At 36.6% G+C, this 18,513-nt stretch overlaps 1 protein-coding gene across 6 annotated transcripts in view; it reads left to right on the forward strand.

Moving 5' to 3' along the window:
• The window catches only part of Atp11b (ATPase phospholipid transporting 11B (putative)), a 121,504-nt gene that overhangs the window by 31,217 nt on the left and 71,774 nt on the right, over positions 1 to 18,513 (forward strand). For all 6 annotated transcript variants that reach the window (XM_070029657.1, XM_070029660.1, XM_070029658.1 and 3 more), the window contains exons 4-9: positions 645 to 725; positions 4,936 to 5,043; positions 5,620 to 5,748; positions 6,282 to 6,385; positions 12,062 to 12,109; positions 14,587 to 14,651. In XM_070029657.1, coding sequence (XP_069885758.1) covers positions 645 to 725; positions 4,936 to 5,043; positions 5,620 to 5,748; positions 6,282 to 6,385; positions 12,062 to 12,109; positions 14,587 to 14,651 — 535 coding nt within the window. The remainder of the gene's footprint in view (positions 1 to 644; positions 726 to 4,935; positions 5,044 to 5,619; positions 5,749 to 6,281; positions 6,386 to 12,061; positions 12,110 to 14,586; positions 14,652 to 18,513) is intronic.

Genomic DNA, 18,513 nt, shown 5'->3' on the forward strand with positions numbered 1-18,513 from the left:
AGCAGACTGGCCAGGCATAATTGTACACACTTATGATCTTAGACCAGGAGGCAGAGTCAGGAGAGTTGAGAGTTCAAGACCTAGTCAGGTACCAGTGGCTCACATCTGTAATCCTAATTAAGTAATCTGAGACCTGGAGGATTTCTGTGCAAAGCCATTTTGGGCAAAACAGTCTGTGAGACTCCATCTCTAATTAGCCAGCAATATGTGTAACTGGGGGTATGACTCAAGTGATAGAGTGCCAGCCATGAGCAAGAAAACTGAGTGAGAGAGTGAGGCCCTGAGTTCTAGCAACGTGGGAGAGGGGGATGGAAATGCAATGTACTTATGAACTGATTTGTTGAATTAAAACTCCTTTCTACAACTAAAGATGATTTTTTTAATACTTAAAAAAAAAACCTTTATGGCCAGCCTGTGCTACATGGTAAATTCCTGTCTCAAAATCCAGACCAAATCAAGAGTATCTTGAGTCCTCTAGTCCTTGAGTCCTAATATATTTGGGTATAAGCATACAGTATGCATCATTGTAAGGTTTTAAGATTGTGAACTAACTATACCCACTGCTTAATAGCCTGAGGCTTTGAGTATTAATAGTCTACTATATGCAATATAAAAATGCTGTGCTGTTTTTTTTTCAAATCTAGCTTATGATTGATACACCTACCAGTCCAATTACCAGTGGACTTCCATTATTCTTTGTGATTACAGTAACCGCCATAAAGCAGGTATGAAATGCTTCTTCTTATTGTTGTTTTCCAAATCCATTCATAAGTTGCTAAGTGTTTCTACTGCAAACACTTATTATTATAGATGTAATTTTCACAAGAAGGCAGCAAATGTATTGGATACGTGACAAAGGTAAACTGAGTTAGCCACTCCTATTATATTTTAGGTACCTTGTGACCATGAATGGTTACCACCATTAAAAGATGCTCCTTTGAAATAAGAAGCATCTAAAAACAAGGTTATATGTACAAATGACTTTACATATGAAACACTCATTATAATCATCTTATAAAGTTTGGTGATGCTTAAAAGAAGTATAAAACTCAAAGAGGCTATATTTGTAAGAATGGAGCATTTACTTCTAGCATGACTATATAAAAATAAAAATTGTAAAGTGCTTTTGTACTTTTTACAACTTGTCTCAGTAAAGTAAGTTTTTATGTGAAGTTGCATTCTAATGAAAATAAGTTTCAACCAAGTTAAAATTTAGTTATAGAGAAATAAGATTATTGGATAAACATATTAAGAAATGTAGAAATAAAATTGATACTTTACAATTCTGAGATGAAGTATATTACTTTATTATGTTTACTTTCATTTTTATTAAGAGATAAAGGATGAGAGAAGCCTGTAGTTGATAATAACATTATGCATGTACTGGGTCAGAATATTTTGTCACAGTTTTCAGTAAGTTTGATTTTTCTTTCTTCACCCTTCTGTTTGAGACTAGAGTTTGTGTAAATCAATAAGCATCTCAATCACCCCATACAGTCAGCATATATTCTTAGTTTTTTAGATGTCATTTATTTCATCAGAGTCCCATATTAATCCCTCAGACTTCATTGTATATATATTTCTCTTAAGTGTCTTAAAAAAAGTCTCCCAAGACTTTTCATCTAGTCTAGTAGTTCAAAGTACCATCCACATATTGATGGTTCTCAATTTATATCTATCTTGAAATTATTCTTTGTATTCCAAATATACAACATTTCCACTTGTATATCTCACAAGAATTGCAAACAGAATTCTGGGTGGGTTTCTCTCTAAAACAACTTATTTTTCACTGCTCCCCTCTATATGAACAGTACCTCTGTCTCACCACAAATATTAGCATCCTTTTCCTTTGATTGTTTTTATCCCCATCTTCAAGATCTAACAAATTAGATCAACTCTCTATTATCCTTCATCTCCACTAGGGATAATAGTCTCCTTCTGTTCCTGCTCTCCTGTTATTTCTTAAAATCAGATCAAACTGCCCTTCAGCGTAAAGCTGATTAATGGTGTCTTATCAAACTCTAACAAAAACAGAAATCTCTTCAGTGATCTACAGGGACAGAAATAACTGTCTGGTTCCTTCGTTTCCTCCATTTGTCTTTTACTAACTCTCCTTTAGCCACATTTCCCTCCTCATCCTCAAGCACAGTAAGCATGCTGTTGTCCCAAGCTACACTCTCTTCCTGAAAAGTTCATTTTTCTTTGATACTTAAACTCTGGCATTTCCTGGCCTCTGTACTACTTTCTCATTTCCTTTTTGAATCATTTTTCTTTAGATCACTAGTCATGATCTAGTGTTGTCTATATTAGTTTGTTACTTTGATGTACATGTTTGGTGCTGCAAAGGGAGAGACTTTTGTATTCTCTTTCTCCAGGGAGAGACTTTTGTATTCTCTTTCTCCAGTGTATTTCAAGTGACTAGAATATAGCCATGTACATGTAGAGGTCTAAATATTTGCTGAATAAATGAATGATACTTTTTATTGGATCCTTATAAAGATCTTGAGGGTGGGGATAAAAACAATCAAAGGAAAAGGATGCCAATATTTGTGGTAAGGCAGTGGTACTGTTCATATAGAGGGGAACAGTGAAAATAAGTCATTTTAGGGAGAAAGTCACCCAGAATTCTGTTTACAATTCTTGTGAGATATACAAGTGGAAATGTTGTATAGTTATATGTGTATCTTTAGATTACAAAGAATCATTTCAAGATAGATATAAATTGAAAACCATCAATATGTGGCAATATGTTGCAATATTTCCTGCTCTTATTCTAAATGTACATTTGACCAAATATAGACTGCATTTAATTAGAAACTGATACATTAACTGAGTTGAGAAAGTTTGTAATGAACACATACTTTTAAATAATAAGATTTTAATATAATTAAAGTAAATAACCTGTCTTCTAAAATAGATTGAAATGCATAAAAATCTGAAGGTAAGAATTAGAAAATTGTATTGCAAACCTGTGTAATGTAATTACTACAGTTGACAGTGACGGCAAAATAGGAAATAAAAATGGTTATATAATTTCAGATTGAAAATTTAATCTGTAAGGATATTCTTCCTTCTTAAAACTAAATTTTCAGTCAAAGTCTTCTTATTACAATAACTTTTCATGTTTTAGTCATTTAATAACCACACAGAAGAGACTTTCATATATTGTTCAGATTTATATGTCTATCACTGTAAGTCAATAGCACAGACTTTGGAGAAACTGTAAAAGCGAGTGTTGCCAGTTTCAACTTTCCCTTCTCTCCTTTTAGTCTATCATTGACCATTTCAAAATATTTTACATATACTTTATATACTTAGCTGGAAGGTATTTTTATGCAGTATTTTAGTAGTGTTGGGCAATTAATATGTGAAATTGGAATATTTACTTCATGAAAAAAATTTAATTTTAGATCATTTGTGATTTTATTATTTCAGATTAGGGATGCTCTAACTAATTATGTTCTATTGTTTAAAATAAAGTAAGTCAGCCTCAGTTTTAAAAATATTTTCTCTTTGTTTATGTCTGTAATGCTGTGTAACCTTATGCTGTGTAATTAAAAACCATTTGTATGTAGAAATAAAAAAAATGTCATGGGGGCTGGGAAGGTGGCTCAGTGGTAGAGCGCTTGCCTTGCATGCCTGAGGCCCTGGGTTCGATTCCTCAGCACCACATAAGCAAAAAGAAAAAAGCCGGAAGTGGCGCTGTGGCTCAAGTGGTAGAGTGCTAGCCTTGAGCTGAAGAGCTGAGGGACAGCGCCCAGGCCCCAGAGTTCAAGCCCCACGACCGGACCCCAAAAAAAAAAAAATGTCATGATTGATTGAGAAAAATAGGGAAAAATGATGTTGGAAAAAAATTGGTGTCAAGAATGATGCCCCCATTTTTGCCATGATTTGCTGATATATAGTGATGTTATTTGCTAAGGTGGGAAACATGAGAAATGCAACAGATTTTTGGGAATTAACATCCTAAATTTAGTGTTGAATATTTAGGAAACATAAGAGTAGAGCCATTAATAAATACATCTAGATACTTAAGTAGGAAATCCTGAAGAGAAATATGAGCCATTAATATAAATTTCAGAATTACCAGCATATTTTGTAATATTTAAACATGTAAGAATAGATAAAATAGAGTAAATTTTCTATCGCATATAAAATGTGAGAAAGGGTTCCTTTAAGGAGACACAGAAGGAATTTCCAGCAAGGAAATAAAGAAAAGATAACTAGAGAGGTTCTGTGAAAACGTGTGCATAATGAAAACCAGAAGAAGGTCATGTTTCTAGTGGAAATAAGCATATACATCAAAATGGCACATAAATAATATACAATCCTTTTATATAAATAACATTGAAGGGCTGGGAAGGTGGCTCAGTGGTAGAGTGCTCGCCTTGCATGCCTGAGGCCCTGGGTTCGATGCCTCAGCACCACATAAGAAAAAAAGCTGGAAGTGGTGCTGTGGCTCAAGTGGTAGAGCGCTAGCCTTGAACTGAAGAGCTGAGGGACAGCGCCCAGGCCCAAAGTTCAGGCCCCACCACCGGACCAAAAATAAATAAATAAATAAATAACATTAAAATCAATATAATTCTGGTACATGAAATGTTTGGGGTAAAGTTTTCTTTTTTTCTTTTTCTTCTTTTTTTGGTTGGTTGTTGGGCTTGAACTCTGGGCCTGGGCACTGTTCCTCAGCTCAAGGCGAGTGCTCTACCACTTGAGCCACAGTGCCACTTCTGGTTTTCTGGTGGTTTTATTGGAGATAAGAGTCTCACAGACTGTCTTGCCCAAGCTGGCTTTGAACCACAATCCTCAGGTCTCAGTCTCCTGAGTTGCTAGGATTACAGGCGTAAGCCACCAGCACTTGGCTTATTTTTTCCTTATTTAATGGAAGTATCTTTAATTATACTAAAAAGGATTTTTTTCTGTTGGATATGTTTATAGGGATATGAGGACTGGTTACGGCATAACTCAGACAATGAAGTAAATGGAGCTCCTGTTTATGTTGTTCGAAGTGGTGGCCTTGTAAAAACCAGATCAAAAAACATCCGGGTAAATAATAGAAATAATGATAAATAATAGAAAATTGTGCAGGGGGAGGAGGGTTGGTTTATTGTGTGTTGTTTTGTGCCATTCCTGGGACTAGAACCTAGGGTCTGGGCACTATCCCTTAGCTTTTATGCTCAAGAATAGTGCCCTTCCACTTTAGCCACAGCTCCATGTCAGCTTTTTGGTAATTAATTGGGGCTAAGAGTTTCACAGACTTTCCTGCTCAGACTGGCTTTGAACTGTAATCCTTGGATCTCAGCTTTCTGGTAGCTAAGATTACAGGCTTGAGCCACCAACACCTGGCTGGAAAAAAAAATATTTTTTTATATCACAGTTCTCTCTTAATTATATTTTAGTTTAAAGCCTGTTTTCTTACACTAAACACTGTGATATGGATAGGGACTATACAACTTAGTAGTAGAGTACTTTATAGTACAATCAAGTTGTGCTCAAGTTCATCCCCACAACTGCAAAGGAGGAAATAAAACTAAAATTTATAGGCCACTTATATAGGACCCAGTGAAAGTCCTTGCTTTTAAAAACTTGTATATATTTATTTTTCCCCCACATTCTTCATAGGTAGGTGATATTGTTCGAATAGCCAAAGATGAGATTTTCCCTGCAGATTTGGTGCTTCTGTCCTCAGACCGACTTGATGGTTCGTGTCATGTTACAACTGCCAGTTTGGATGGAGAAACTAACCTGAAGGTTTGTTCATGTGTTTTGATTGTATATGCAAGATAGCTCTGCATTATAATATGTTTTTGCTTTAAATTACTAGAACTTTAAAAAAATGTAAACTTTCCTAAAAATTCAAAGTTATATGTACTTTAAGCGTAGTTTTACCTGGTTTATTCACGCTAAGAGTAGAGAGTTATTAAATATAATCTTAAATTTACATAATTTTTTAAATTGAGGTACAGTTTGTATTTTATCAATTGCAAAGCAAAATTAAGAATGAGAATCACTTTTTTTCTTTTAAATTGCTTATTTTTAATTCTGGACAATAATGCTTATTCACTTATGATTTAATTTCCTAATAATTAATGGTCTGTAGTTAAAAAATTTTAGCAATCCTTTTGTTTTTTGCTTCTTTTACATTATTCTGTCTTTTGCTGTCTAGTTATTGACCTCAAGTACAATATATCATTTGTAAGATTTCAATTGTAAGACATTTGAAGTCGTTGATATCTAAGGTCACATTCGAGTTATTAGAGGTTCATCCTTTTATCTCTCTCCAGACACATGTGGCTGTTCCAGAGACAGCAGTATTACAAACAGTTTCCAGTTTGGACAGTCTTATAGCAGTGATAGAATGCCAGCAGCCAGAAGCAGACCTGTACAGGTATGGTGGAATGTGCAACATACTTATCTCAAGTCTTGTTAGCAGATCTTATTTTGTAACCATAAATGACATTATTTTGTAACCCAAAATGAAATCTTTATCTAACTGGAGATCCTATTTGGGGAGTGTCAAGGAAGGGAATACAATTAAGGTGGAAGGGAACTAATAGTAGACCTTGCTAGAATTCTAAAAGAATGATTTTTTTGAAAAGGCTTTTTTCTTCAGATTTCTTCTACATTACAATGAAATAACATGCTTATTTTATAGCTTTACCAGTAGTTATAGTAGTTATTAGAATATTTCCTTAGACTAAAATAATACTAATGATTTTGTTATAGTCTTCATGAAATCAGGCTGTGTCTTTCTGTTTATATATTGGTATATAGCAGAAAATAGAGTGAAAAAACTTTTTTTTTTTTTTGGCTATTACTGGAGTTTAAACTCAGGGCCTCATTCTTCCTGGGCCAGTACTCTAGCCAGTACTCTACCATTTGGGCCATGTCTGCAGCCCAGCATTTTAGTTGGAAATGGAGTCTCTCAAGGACTTTCTGCCCCAGCTAGTCTCAAACAGCCATCCTCCAGATCCCCTTCAGATTCTGAGTAGCTAGGATGACAGGTGTTAGCTATTAGTGCCTATATTTTTATATAAATATTATCCTTAAATCCTATGAGTTCCTCAAGGACAAAACTTACTCATTTATTATTTTCACTCATTGATTATTTGATCTCAGTAAGCACAGATTTAAAAATCATGGTTTTAGTTTGTTAGATTTTTAAAAGATCCTGTTTCTGAAAGGAGCATAGAACTCCTTTTCACATTATAATTGTTTAAATACAGCATGACGCATCTTTCAGTGATTTGCCAGTTACAGTGGGCTGTGGAATGGAAACAACTTTCCATTAAGAATGCATGAAAAACTAAGCTCATGTTTACTTAATAACTGGTACTAGATTATAAGTTAGTAGAATTTTGTAAAACCCACCCTCAGTGTCTTACTGTATTATATATCACAATTGAATTGTATTGAAGTGTTTAAAAATCTTACCTTTAAGTCATTGGCTTTTTCAGATTTCGTACATATATTTGTTTGCAACTCCTGTTTTTATAATAGAACTTTTTTCTATGTAGTGTTATAAAATCCTGCCTTTTTATCAAATTCAAATGTACTATAGAATTTTCCAATTAACTAAAAAGTTTGGAAACATGCTTTAAAGAACACTTAAACTGCTGGGCACTGGTGGCTCATGCCACCTCCTAGTTACTCAGGAGGCTGAGATCTGAGGATCACCGTTCAAAGCCAGCCCATGAGACTTATCTCCAATAACCCACTCAGAAAACTGGAAGTGACACTGTAGCTCAATGGTAGAGTGCTAGCCTTGAGCTGAAGAGCTGAGGGACAGTGCCCAGGCCCAGAGTTCAAGCTCCACAACTGACAAAAAAAACCCCACTTAAACTGACAGGGCTTAACCCTGTAATATGAGTTTAAAATCATGGTTTAAAACCAGCCAGACAAGAAAGTGTATGAGACTCTGATTTCCAGTTAACTACTAGAAAAGCAGAAGTGGAACTGTGGCTCAAATGGTACAGCACTAACCTTGCACAAAATAGCTCAGGGACAGTACCCAGGGCCTGACCCAAGCCCCATGACCAACCAAATACATAAACAAAATGAAAAGATTAAGAAAAGCTCAGACACACAGGTTTTTGCCATTTTATCCTTCCTACTTAACACCATATGTATAGCGCCCAATGAATTATCTATTGAATAAATAAGTAAATATGTGATATGGTTCAGTGGTCTGTTTTGTGTAGCAAATATTCATTGTATAATGTTAATGTATGCACATTTTCCTGTAGCAAATTTTAAGTGATGACCAAACTATAATAATAGTAACATATAACATCAACATTACTATTTTTAAAACATTTTTATTCATGAGAGGGGTGCTGGTGCTCACTCTGTAATCCTAGCTACTCAGGAGGCTGAGATCTGAGGATCATGGTTCAAAGCCAGCCTAGGCAGGGAAGGCCATGGACTCTTTGTGCCTAAACTCTGGTCCTGGGCACTGTCCCTCAGCTCTTCAGCTCAAGGCTAGTGCTCTACCACTTGAGCCACAGCGCCACTTCTGGCTTTTTTGGCTTATATGATGCTGAGGAATCGAACCCACAGCCTCATGCATGTGAGGAAAGTACTCTACCACTGAGCGACCTTCCCAGCCCCAGCCATGAGACTTTTTTTTTTAATTTAATTTAATTTTATTTGTGAACATACTGTACAGACGGGTTACAATTACATGGGCAGGATAATGCATACATTTCTTACCAAGCATTGCTGCCTCCTCCTTTGGTTTACCCTTCACATCCCTTCCCAGCCTCCCCCCTCCCCCCCAATCCCAATCCTTCTCCTCCCCCCCCCTCCCCCCTCCCCCCCCCCCCCCCCCGCACCGACGTTGTAAAGCTCGTTTTGGACATGACAACTTGTACTTCTCATTGTTGCAACAGGTCCACCTGTATCCTTAAACAACTGGTTTTTCCCCATCTCCTCCACAAGTTATACTGACATCAAATATAGTGAAAGCAGGGGTTATACTGTGGGGGAGGGACATACACAAGCAACAAAGAGATAATCTTATAAATGTGTTAGAAACACATGCATGAAAGAAAAAAAACATTAAAATACATTTCTAAGGGTTCATTTTCCTGACATCACATTATCTGACCTTTTCCGCTTGACTCATACATATACTAGATATTGCAAATAAGGGAAACCATGGGACCTATGTTTCTTTGGGCCTGGCTTACTTCACTTAATATAATTTTTTCCAAGTTTTTCCATTTCCTAACAAATGGGGCAATGTCATTCTTTCTGATGGAGGCATAGAATTCCATTGTGTATATATACCACATTTTCTTGTTCCATTCATCTACTGAGGGACATCTGGGTTGGTTCCATATCTTAGCTATGGTAAATAATGCTGCAATAAACATAGTCGTGCTGGTAGCTTTAGTGTGGTCTTGTTTGTAAACATTTGTGTAAATGCCCAAAAGTGGGATTGCTGGGTCATAGGGGAGTTCTATGTGAAGTCTTTTGAGGAACCTCCATACTGCTTTCCAAAGTGGTTGAACAAGTTTACATTCCCACCAACAATGAAGTAAGGTTCCTTTCTGTCCACATCCCCTCCAGTATCTGTTGTTGTTAGAGTTCTTGATTTTTGCCGTTCTAACTGGGGTGAGGTGATATCTCAATGTTGTTTTGATTTGCATTTCTTTTATGGCTAGGGATGTTGAACATTTCTTCATGTGTCTATTGGCCATCCTTCTTTCTTCTTCAGAGAAGTTTCTCTTTAAGTCTTTAGCCCACTTATTTATTGGGCAGTTGTTTCTTTGAGGATTTGTTGTTGGGGGGTTTAATTTTTTGAGTTCCAAGTATATTTTAGATATGAGACCCTTGTCCGTTGTATGGCTAGTAAAGATCTTCTCCCAATCCGTGGGCTTTCTATTGATCTTGCTAGCTATGTCATTTGCCCTGCAGAAAACTTTATGCAATCCCATTTGTCCAACCTTTCTTTGATTTGTTGTGTTTCCGGGTCTCTATTCAAAAAATTTCGGCCTGAGCCAAGGAGACCTAGGGTTTCTCCTATTCCATCCTGTAATGTTTTCAGAGTGTCTGCTTTGACTTCAAGGTCTTTGATCCATTTGGAGTTGATTCTGGTGCAGGGTGATATATAAGGATCTAGCTTTAGTTTTCTACATGTAGTTAACCAATTTTGCCAGCACCATTTACTGAAGAGGCTATCTTTCTTCCATTCTATTGTTTTAGCTCCCTTATCGAAGATTAGATGGCTATAGGTCTGTAGGTTCATTTCTGGGTTTTCAATTCTGTTCCATTGGTCCTGAGGTCTGTTCTTATGCCAATACCAAGCTGTTTTGATTACTATGGCTTTATAGTAGAGTTTGAAATTTGGTATTGATATTCCTCCAGCAGTGTTCTTTCCGTTGAGGAGCGTTTTTGCTATTCGGGGCCTTTTATTGTTCCATATGAATTTTTGGATTGCCTCTTCTATTTCCTTTCAGAATGAGGTTGGAATTTTGATAGGTATTGCGTTGAATTTGTAGATAGCCTTGGGAAGTATTGCCATTTTCACGATGTTAATCTTTCCAATCCAGGAGCATGGGAGGTTTTGCCATTTTTTAAGTTCTGTGTTGATTTCCTTTTTCAAGATCTTAAAGTTTTCATCATAGAAGTCCTTCACTTCTTTAGTTAAGTTAATTCCTAGGTATTTTATTTTTTGTGGGGCTATTACAAATGGAGTTGCTTTCCTAATTTCAGCCACACTTTTCTCATTGTTGGCATACAGAAAAGCCATTGATTTTTGGGGGTTAATTTTATAACCTGCTACTTTGCCAAAGTAGCCATGGGACTCTTATCTCCAATAAACTACTCAGACAATTCAAAGTGGTGCTGTGGCTCAAGTGGTAGAGCGCTAACCTTGAGCTGAAGAGTTGCAGGACAGAGCCCAGGCCCAGAGTTCAAGCCCCACAACCAACAACAAAAAACCCAACATATTTTTATTCATCACCTCATTAGAAGCTGAAGTAGAGATGGCAAGAACATTCAATTTTTAAACCTAAAGCTTTACAAATTAAATACTTTTATAATTTAAAGCATGAATACTGAACCATTCATTTACACACACACACACATATTTAATTTTTGGGTTTTGTGGGTTTTTTTTAATAGTACTGAGGTTTGAACTCTGGGCTTGGGCTCTAATCCCTCAGCTCTTCAGCTCAAGGTAAGCATTCTAGTGGTTTCTTGGAGATGAGAGTCTCACGGACTTTCCTGCCCGGGCTGGCTTTGAACTGTGAGCCTCAGATCTCAGCCTCCTGAGTAGCTAGTATTACAGGCATGAGCCACTGGCACCCAGCTAGGCTTCCCACTTTTTAGTCAAGTTCTGTGTCACTGAGGTATAGCTCTAGTCCATTTTTGCACTGGTTAAATAGACTTCCTTCCCAGATCTGCTCCTGGACCGTGATTTTCCTACTTTTTACTTCCCATTGTGGCTTACATCTAAGCACTCATCACCACTCCCACCATCTTACCTTGAGATAAATTCTCACGTCTTTTCTGTTTAGGCTGACCTAGAACCACAATCCTCTGATGACAGTCTCCCACATAGATCGGTTAGATGACAGGTATATTGCCACCAAGCTCAGCTATTGGTTGTATAGGTCTTGTAAACTTTTTGCCTAGCCTGGTCTTGAACCTCAGTCCTCCAAATTTCAGCCTGGATTACAGGCATGAACCTGTAGGGCCTGGTTAAAAGACTGACATTGTTTCATGTCTGTGAATAGTGTTGAAGTTCTTAATATATTCTACCTGTTGATTTCATTTTTTGTTTTTGTTTTTGTTTATTGTTGATCATGGGACTTTAACTCTGGACCTGGGCACTGTCCCTGAGCTCTTCAGCTCAAGGCTAGTGCTCTACCCCTTGAGCCACAGCGCCACTTCCGGTTTTCTGGTGGTTTATTGGAGATAAGAGTCTCACAGACATTTCTGTGTGGCTTTGAACTGCAATCCTCAGATCTGTCTCCTGAGTAGCTAGGATTATAGGCATGAGGTACCAGTGCCTGGCTGATGTTATATTTTTGTAATATGGTATATTCTTTTATAGATTTATGGGACGGATGATAATAAGTCAACAAATGGAAGAAATTGTCAGGTATGAATAATTCATATTATCTAATCATAAATGAGAAATATTGGTGAACTGAACTAAAAAGTAAAGAGAAATTAGATAAATAGAAGCATGTAATGGGAAAAAGTTAATTTAAAAGCATTTAACATTTCATCTGTTAGTAATTTGTAGCAATGATAAGTGAGAATGAAATAGACCATGAAATGATAAAAAATTATTGAATAAGATTTGTATATTTATTTTCTAGATTACGTAGTAACCTTAAAAAGAGGCATAGTTGCTTTTATTCATGTCCTTATCCATTTAAAGTCATGCTTAAAAGTAAAAAATGTGAAGATTGAGGGTGTAGTTCAGTAAAAGAACACACACTTAGCATGTGGGGAGTCCTGGGGTCAGTCCTCAGTACTCACTCTCCCAAAACCCCCAAGAATATGAAAAATGTTTAATGTGTAGCATTTATGAATACTATGATGTTCTTCAAAATCATTCATTGCAAGCCTGAGTATTTCGTGACCAGACCAGAACTATTCACTTACTCTTCTTACTGTTCTTTTGCTTGGTTGGTTGGTTTTGATTTATTTTCCTTCTATACTCAGGTTAACTTTTGGCACTTCAAAGATTGGCTAATAAAATGAAGTTATTTGTTACTTATGACCCAAAGGCTTAATTTGGAATTAATCTCTGAATTAGTCCTTTAATTTCTAATCAAATTTGAGCTGACTCAAGCCTATAATCCTAGCTAGTTGGGAGGCAGAGATTGAGGGATTGCCCTTTTGGTCCAGTTTTGGTGTGCACAAGTAAAATGAAGGCAGTCTGCACTGGTTTGGGCATAAAGTATGACCATATCTTGGAAATAAATGCAAGAGACTAATAGAATGGCTCAAGGGATAAGTATGCCTGATTAGCAAGCATAAGGTAGAGTTCAAACCCTAATTCTGCCAAAAAAATTGATAATGCCACCTCTTTTTTGGAGATATGTTCAGTTTATACTGGTTCCAGAAAGACATGAGCAGTTTTAATTGAAATCCTCAAGATATGCCTCCAAAAGTATGTATCAGCACTCAGTCATATTTTTAATAAATGCTAACATAGAAGCTCATCCAATAACTTCGTAACAAGACCTGCATATGTGTAAAATCCCTGCTGAATTATTTTTATAGTGAAAAATGTAGACATATCTTCTAAATTACATAAAGATACTTTGTCTGGTAAAGAAAAATAACAATTGTTAAGTCAGCTCCTAAAGTGGTTAAGAATATAACCATACTCTACTAAAGCAAGTGGAATGAAGCTATCCTTACTTCTTAGTTTTTTATGCCATTGTGAACTCAAAGCATTCTCTTCATGTATAACCACTTCTAAGTGAAAAACTATAAAATAGTGAGCTGCTACATTAATTTTGGAATATCCAGGGTGTTCTACAAATACAACTAAAATAAAGCTATACTTGCTAGTCATGTCCTTAACACTGGCCCAAAGGCATTTTTTTAACAGTGCTTGAGTTTGTAAATTTTTTCACAAATTGTCCAGATTCTGTTTAAGTAAATTTATATGTATGTTTTAGAAAAGCATAAAAAATATCAACAATTGGGCTGGGAAGGTGGCTCAGTGGTAGAGTGCTTGCCTTGCATGCATGAGGCCCTGGGTTCGATTCCTCAGCACCACATAAGCAGAAAAAAAAAAGCCAGAAGTGGCGCTGTGGCTCAAGTAGTAGAGTGCTAGCCTTGAGCTGAAGAGCCGAGGGACAGCACCCAGGCCCAGAGTTCAGGCCTCACAACCGGACCCCAAAAAAAAAAATCAACAAAATAAAGGTTTTTAAACTTGACCATAGTAGAGTCTTAATCATTTTGCTTTTACTAAGAAAATACAATTTTCTTTCTAGTTATTCCTTGTCGTTTTATATCTCCTTTATGGAGAGAAATTCAAACAGCAAGAAGACCTGTGCTCCAAGAAGTATGCAATGCAAGTAGTCAAGCTATACTGTGCAGTCTTGCTGACAAAAAACACTAATCTACTCTTTACATTATATTTATAGTCAGCATAACTTTAATTGTGCAAAACTCATGCATTTATATATAGATCATACTATAATTTTATGTTTATGTTGCATTGTAAATCCTGTATCTTCCCTCCTAAGGCTGTTTATTACTTTGCTCAAATTTAAAACTTTTTATCTTCTAAACATTCTTAATCATTTATCTTACTGTATTTTATGTTTAAAAAATTTGGAGTTAGTGTCTTATTTTTTTCCATGCATAATTTTATTTCTGAGCCACTAACCTTAAAGTAACTAAAATGCTAAAGCAGATGTTTGTTGTTATCATAACTAACATCATGATTGGCCTAGGCAGCTTTATAGTAGCTTTATAGGATTTTTATAAAAGTGATGTTGTAGCTATAATTACTGTATCTGCTACAGAAGTATCTCCTACTGAAGATACCATTTAATTGAACTGAAGCTTTGATGTATTTAGTGCTTTTGGCTTTCTTTTTTTCTTTAGACCGCTGGGACCAGAGAGTCTCTTACTTCGTGGAGCCAGATTAAAAAACACAAAAGAAATTTTTGGTTAGTATATACTTTAATTTTTTTTTATTATTCTTTTGAATCGATGCTTGATATGGAGTTTTTGAGGGTTTTTCCCTCAAACTCAGGATGCTTGCTGGTGGTAGGCGTGAACTCTACTATTCATGGAGTATAAGAATTTTTGTGGGGTTGGAGGCATGGCTCAGTTCGTAAAGTGCTAGTCAGTGAGCAAAAATAATACTAATTTACGGTCCCGGTCTTGGACCTAAAGATAAAAATAAGAAAAGTGTGTGTGTATGTATGTACGTATGTATACGTGGACCCAAAGATGAAAGAAACGTGTATGCATGCGCATGTGCCAGTCCTGAGGCTTGAACTCTGGGCTTGGTCTCTGTTGCTGAGCTTTGGTGCTCAAGGCTAATATTCTACCTTTTGAGTCACAACCTCTATCTTTGGGTGTTTGGTAGGTAATTGGACATAAAGGGTCTTATGAACTTTGCTACCCAGGCTGGCTTTAAACTATGATTCTTAGATCTCAACCTCCTGAAGTAGCTAGGATTACAGGTGAAAATATGTGAAATATTTTTAAAAGCACAGTATTTGTGGCCTTTTGGGTTGAACTAATTCATTACCTAAATGTTGTATGTCATTATTTTCTTACAAAAATTGTATTCATATGTTTTTGTTAATCTTGCTTTTGAATAATAAACTAGAACCTTTCTATTGTGTTTCTGAAAATTTGTAAAACTGAATGCTAAGAAAATAATTAGTACTTTGAGTTACATGGATGAGAACCAATATAATCTAACATAGTGTAGTAAGCCTTTTCTATAATTCCTTTATGGTTATTCCAAAGTTGGATAATAAGTACCGTTATATGTATGCATGTATGTAGGTATGTATGTTCAATTTCTTACAAACCTCTGAATGTATACCAGGTACAATTGGGATATGTACTTTATTATATCAAAAAGATGAATAAATAGTGTTCTAAATTAACTCAATATACTCTGAATCCAAATCAGTGCATTATCAGCTTATGAAGTTGAAAATTACCTTTAGCTGACATCCAGCTCCTTCCATTTTAGAAATAACCTTTTAGTATCCTGGCCCACTGTTACCCACAGCTCTAATTTTTTATTTTATTTTTTTGAATTAAGTTTTTTATTATGAAAATACTGTACAAAAGGGTTACAGTTACATGAGCAAGGTAATGAGTTCATTTCTTATCCAGCATTGTTGCCTCCTTTGTTTTTCTCCTACCATCCCTTCCCTCCCACCTCCTCAGCTACACTCCGTACTCCCCATCCCCCTTATTTGTCTTTTACATTTGCTGTGCTGCTATATCTTAGCTCTCAAGGTATCTGATAAAGTAATCATATTTTATTGTGTAAAGGGGCTATTTGAGAGGCAAAGATCCTTGGAAGGATCTTGGTTGAGATTATCCTCAGGCAAAAACACAAAACCCTATCTGAAAAAATAAAGCAAAAATAGGTAGGAGTGTGGTTTAAGCATTAGAGTATGAGGTTTGAAATCCCAGTAGTCCAAATGACAGCAAACACACACACACACACACACACACGCATGCACGCACGCACGCACACACACACACACACACACACACGCATGCACGCACGCACGCACACACACACACACACACACACACACACACTTTTTTTCTTCTTAAGGAAAAAGAAGTTGGGCCCTAGTAGCTCATGCCCCTAATCCTAGCCATTGAGGAGATGGTGATCTGAAGATTACAATTCTAAGCCAGCTTAGGCAGAAGAGTTCATGATATTCTAAAAGCCCACAAGTGGAGTTGTAGCTAAAGTGGTAGGGTAAAAGCTGAGGAATAGGCACCATGGCTCTGAATTCAAGCCCCAGTGCTGACATCAACAAAAGAAAAAGAAAATTGCAAAGATATGAACAAATTTGCACTGTGGTACATTGTTAGTAGTTGTGTTCAGTCTCTTAAGAAAAATTTGGCCACTCTTCAATAAACTAAACACTGTATTACAAAATGGCCCAGCAGTCTCACTATACATATGTGGTATATACCCTGAGAACTGAAAAATTGGTGTTCAAACAAAAACCTGCATAAGAACGTTCACAGTAGCATTATTCACAATTGCCACAGGGTACTATTGGGAAAATGGAGGAAAATCGAAAAGGAATAGGCTAGATTCCATCGTCAACAGTATGGGGCACAGACCTTCTTACGGGTTTGAAGGTTGTGCCAGAAAGTTGGAACAGGAGTTGGGTTTTTATATGGGGTCTGAGCAAGGAGACAGGGGTTAATGAAAAAGCCAATAGGTCAAGGGAGGTGGGGGCTTTTCATTTGGGCCCACAATAGGATGTTTTCATCTGGGTTTACATAGATTGCCCTGCCAACAGATCAAACATGTTCACACATACCTGGGATTTTGTCTGGTGTCTGTGTGTACCTGGGACAATAGGGTGGGGGTCAGTCTTTCAGGTACAAATGAACAAAATGTGGAATAGATGTATAATGTGATAGAATCCAGTGAATGAAGTATCAGTTTATGCTACAACATGGATGAATCTTGAAACTATGTTAAGTGAAAGAAGTCAGACATAAAACCTCATATTTATTTGAAATATCTGGTATGGGCAAATGCACAGAGATAAGGCAGATTTGTTTGTCTGAGGAGTTATGGATAAGAGAAGATTAAGGAATGATAATCTAATGAGTATAGGGTTTTTGTTTTTTTAAGATGATGAAATTATCCTCCACTTAGAGAATAATATGGTCTCACAAAATTGTGAATTTACTGATTTACAACTTAAATTGGTTCAATGGTTAAATTGTATATTTTATGTATTTTTCCACTCTTAAAAAAATTATAAGCCAGGTACCAGTGGCTTACACCTGTAATCCTATATATTTAGGTGGCTAAAATCTAATGATTGCAGGAAAGTCCTTGAGACTCTTATCTCTAGTTAACCAGCAAAAAGCTGGAAGTGAACTATGTCTCAAGTGGCAGAGCACTAGCCTTGAGCACAGAATCTCAGGATAGCACCTAGACCATGAATTCAAGTTCTAGAGTAAACCTTTTAGAGTTTTAAACTTTCTAATATCACAGTGAATTTTAACACATTTTCCCAGCAGTATTCCTTCCTTAACATTTGGGCCCAAATTTGTTTAGAAAATGTATATTTAAATACCTTAAATTAGGGCTGGGGTCTGTCTTTTGTTGTTTATCTTAGCACCATCATCCCTTTTGTTTCATTCAGTTTTCTCAGCTTTCTATAGTTTTTAGTTCCCTCTCTCATCTGTCATTCCTACCCTTTCCCCCTGTGATTCCCACCTTTAAAGAATAATTCTAATACTGGATCATGCCTGTAGTTCTAGCTACTTGGAAGACTGAGATCTGAGCATCAAGGTTCAAAGCCAGCCCAGACAGGAAAGTCCAGGGCAGAGATTGGAGGGGGCAGTGGGGAGGGAAGATATAAACATTTACTGATTATCTTTTCAGTCTAGGCATTATACTAATTTTTCACACAGACCTCACAACTACTATAAGGTATTTTTTCCCTATTTAAAAGTGGGGAAAATGCCGGGCGCTGGTGGCTCACGCCTGTAATCCTAGCAACTCAGGAGGCTGAGATCTGAGGATCTCAGTTCAAAGCCAGTCCGGGCAGGAAAGTCATGAGACTCTTATCTCCAATAAAAACCATAGAAAACAGGAAGTGGCACTGTGGCTCAAGTGGTAGAGTGCTAGCCTTGAGCTGAAGAGCTGAGGGACAGCGCCCAGGCCCAGAGTTCAAGCCCCACGACTGACAAAAAAAAAAAAAAAAAAAAAAAAAAAAAGTGGGAAAAATGAGATTGATTACTTACCAAATATGTGAAAGTGACAGAGTATGTGAAACAAAGTCTTAACTG

The sequence above is a fragment of the Dipodomys merriami genome, unplaced genomic scaffold (assembly GCF_024711535.1).
Source record: "Dipodomys merriami isolate MVZ:Mamm:240054 unplaced genomic scaffold, mDipMer1.0.p SCAF_2, whole genome shotgun sequence".
NCBI classification, from domain to species: domain Eukaryota; kingdom Metazoa; phylum Chordata; class Mammalia; order Rodentia; family Heteromyidae; genus Dipodomys; species Dipodomys merriami.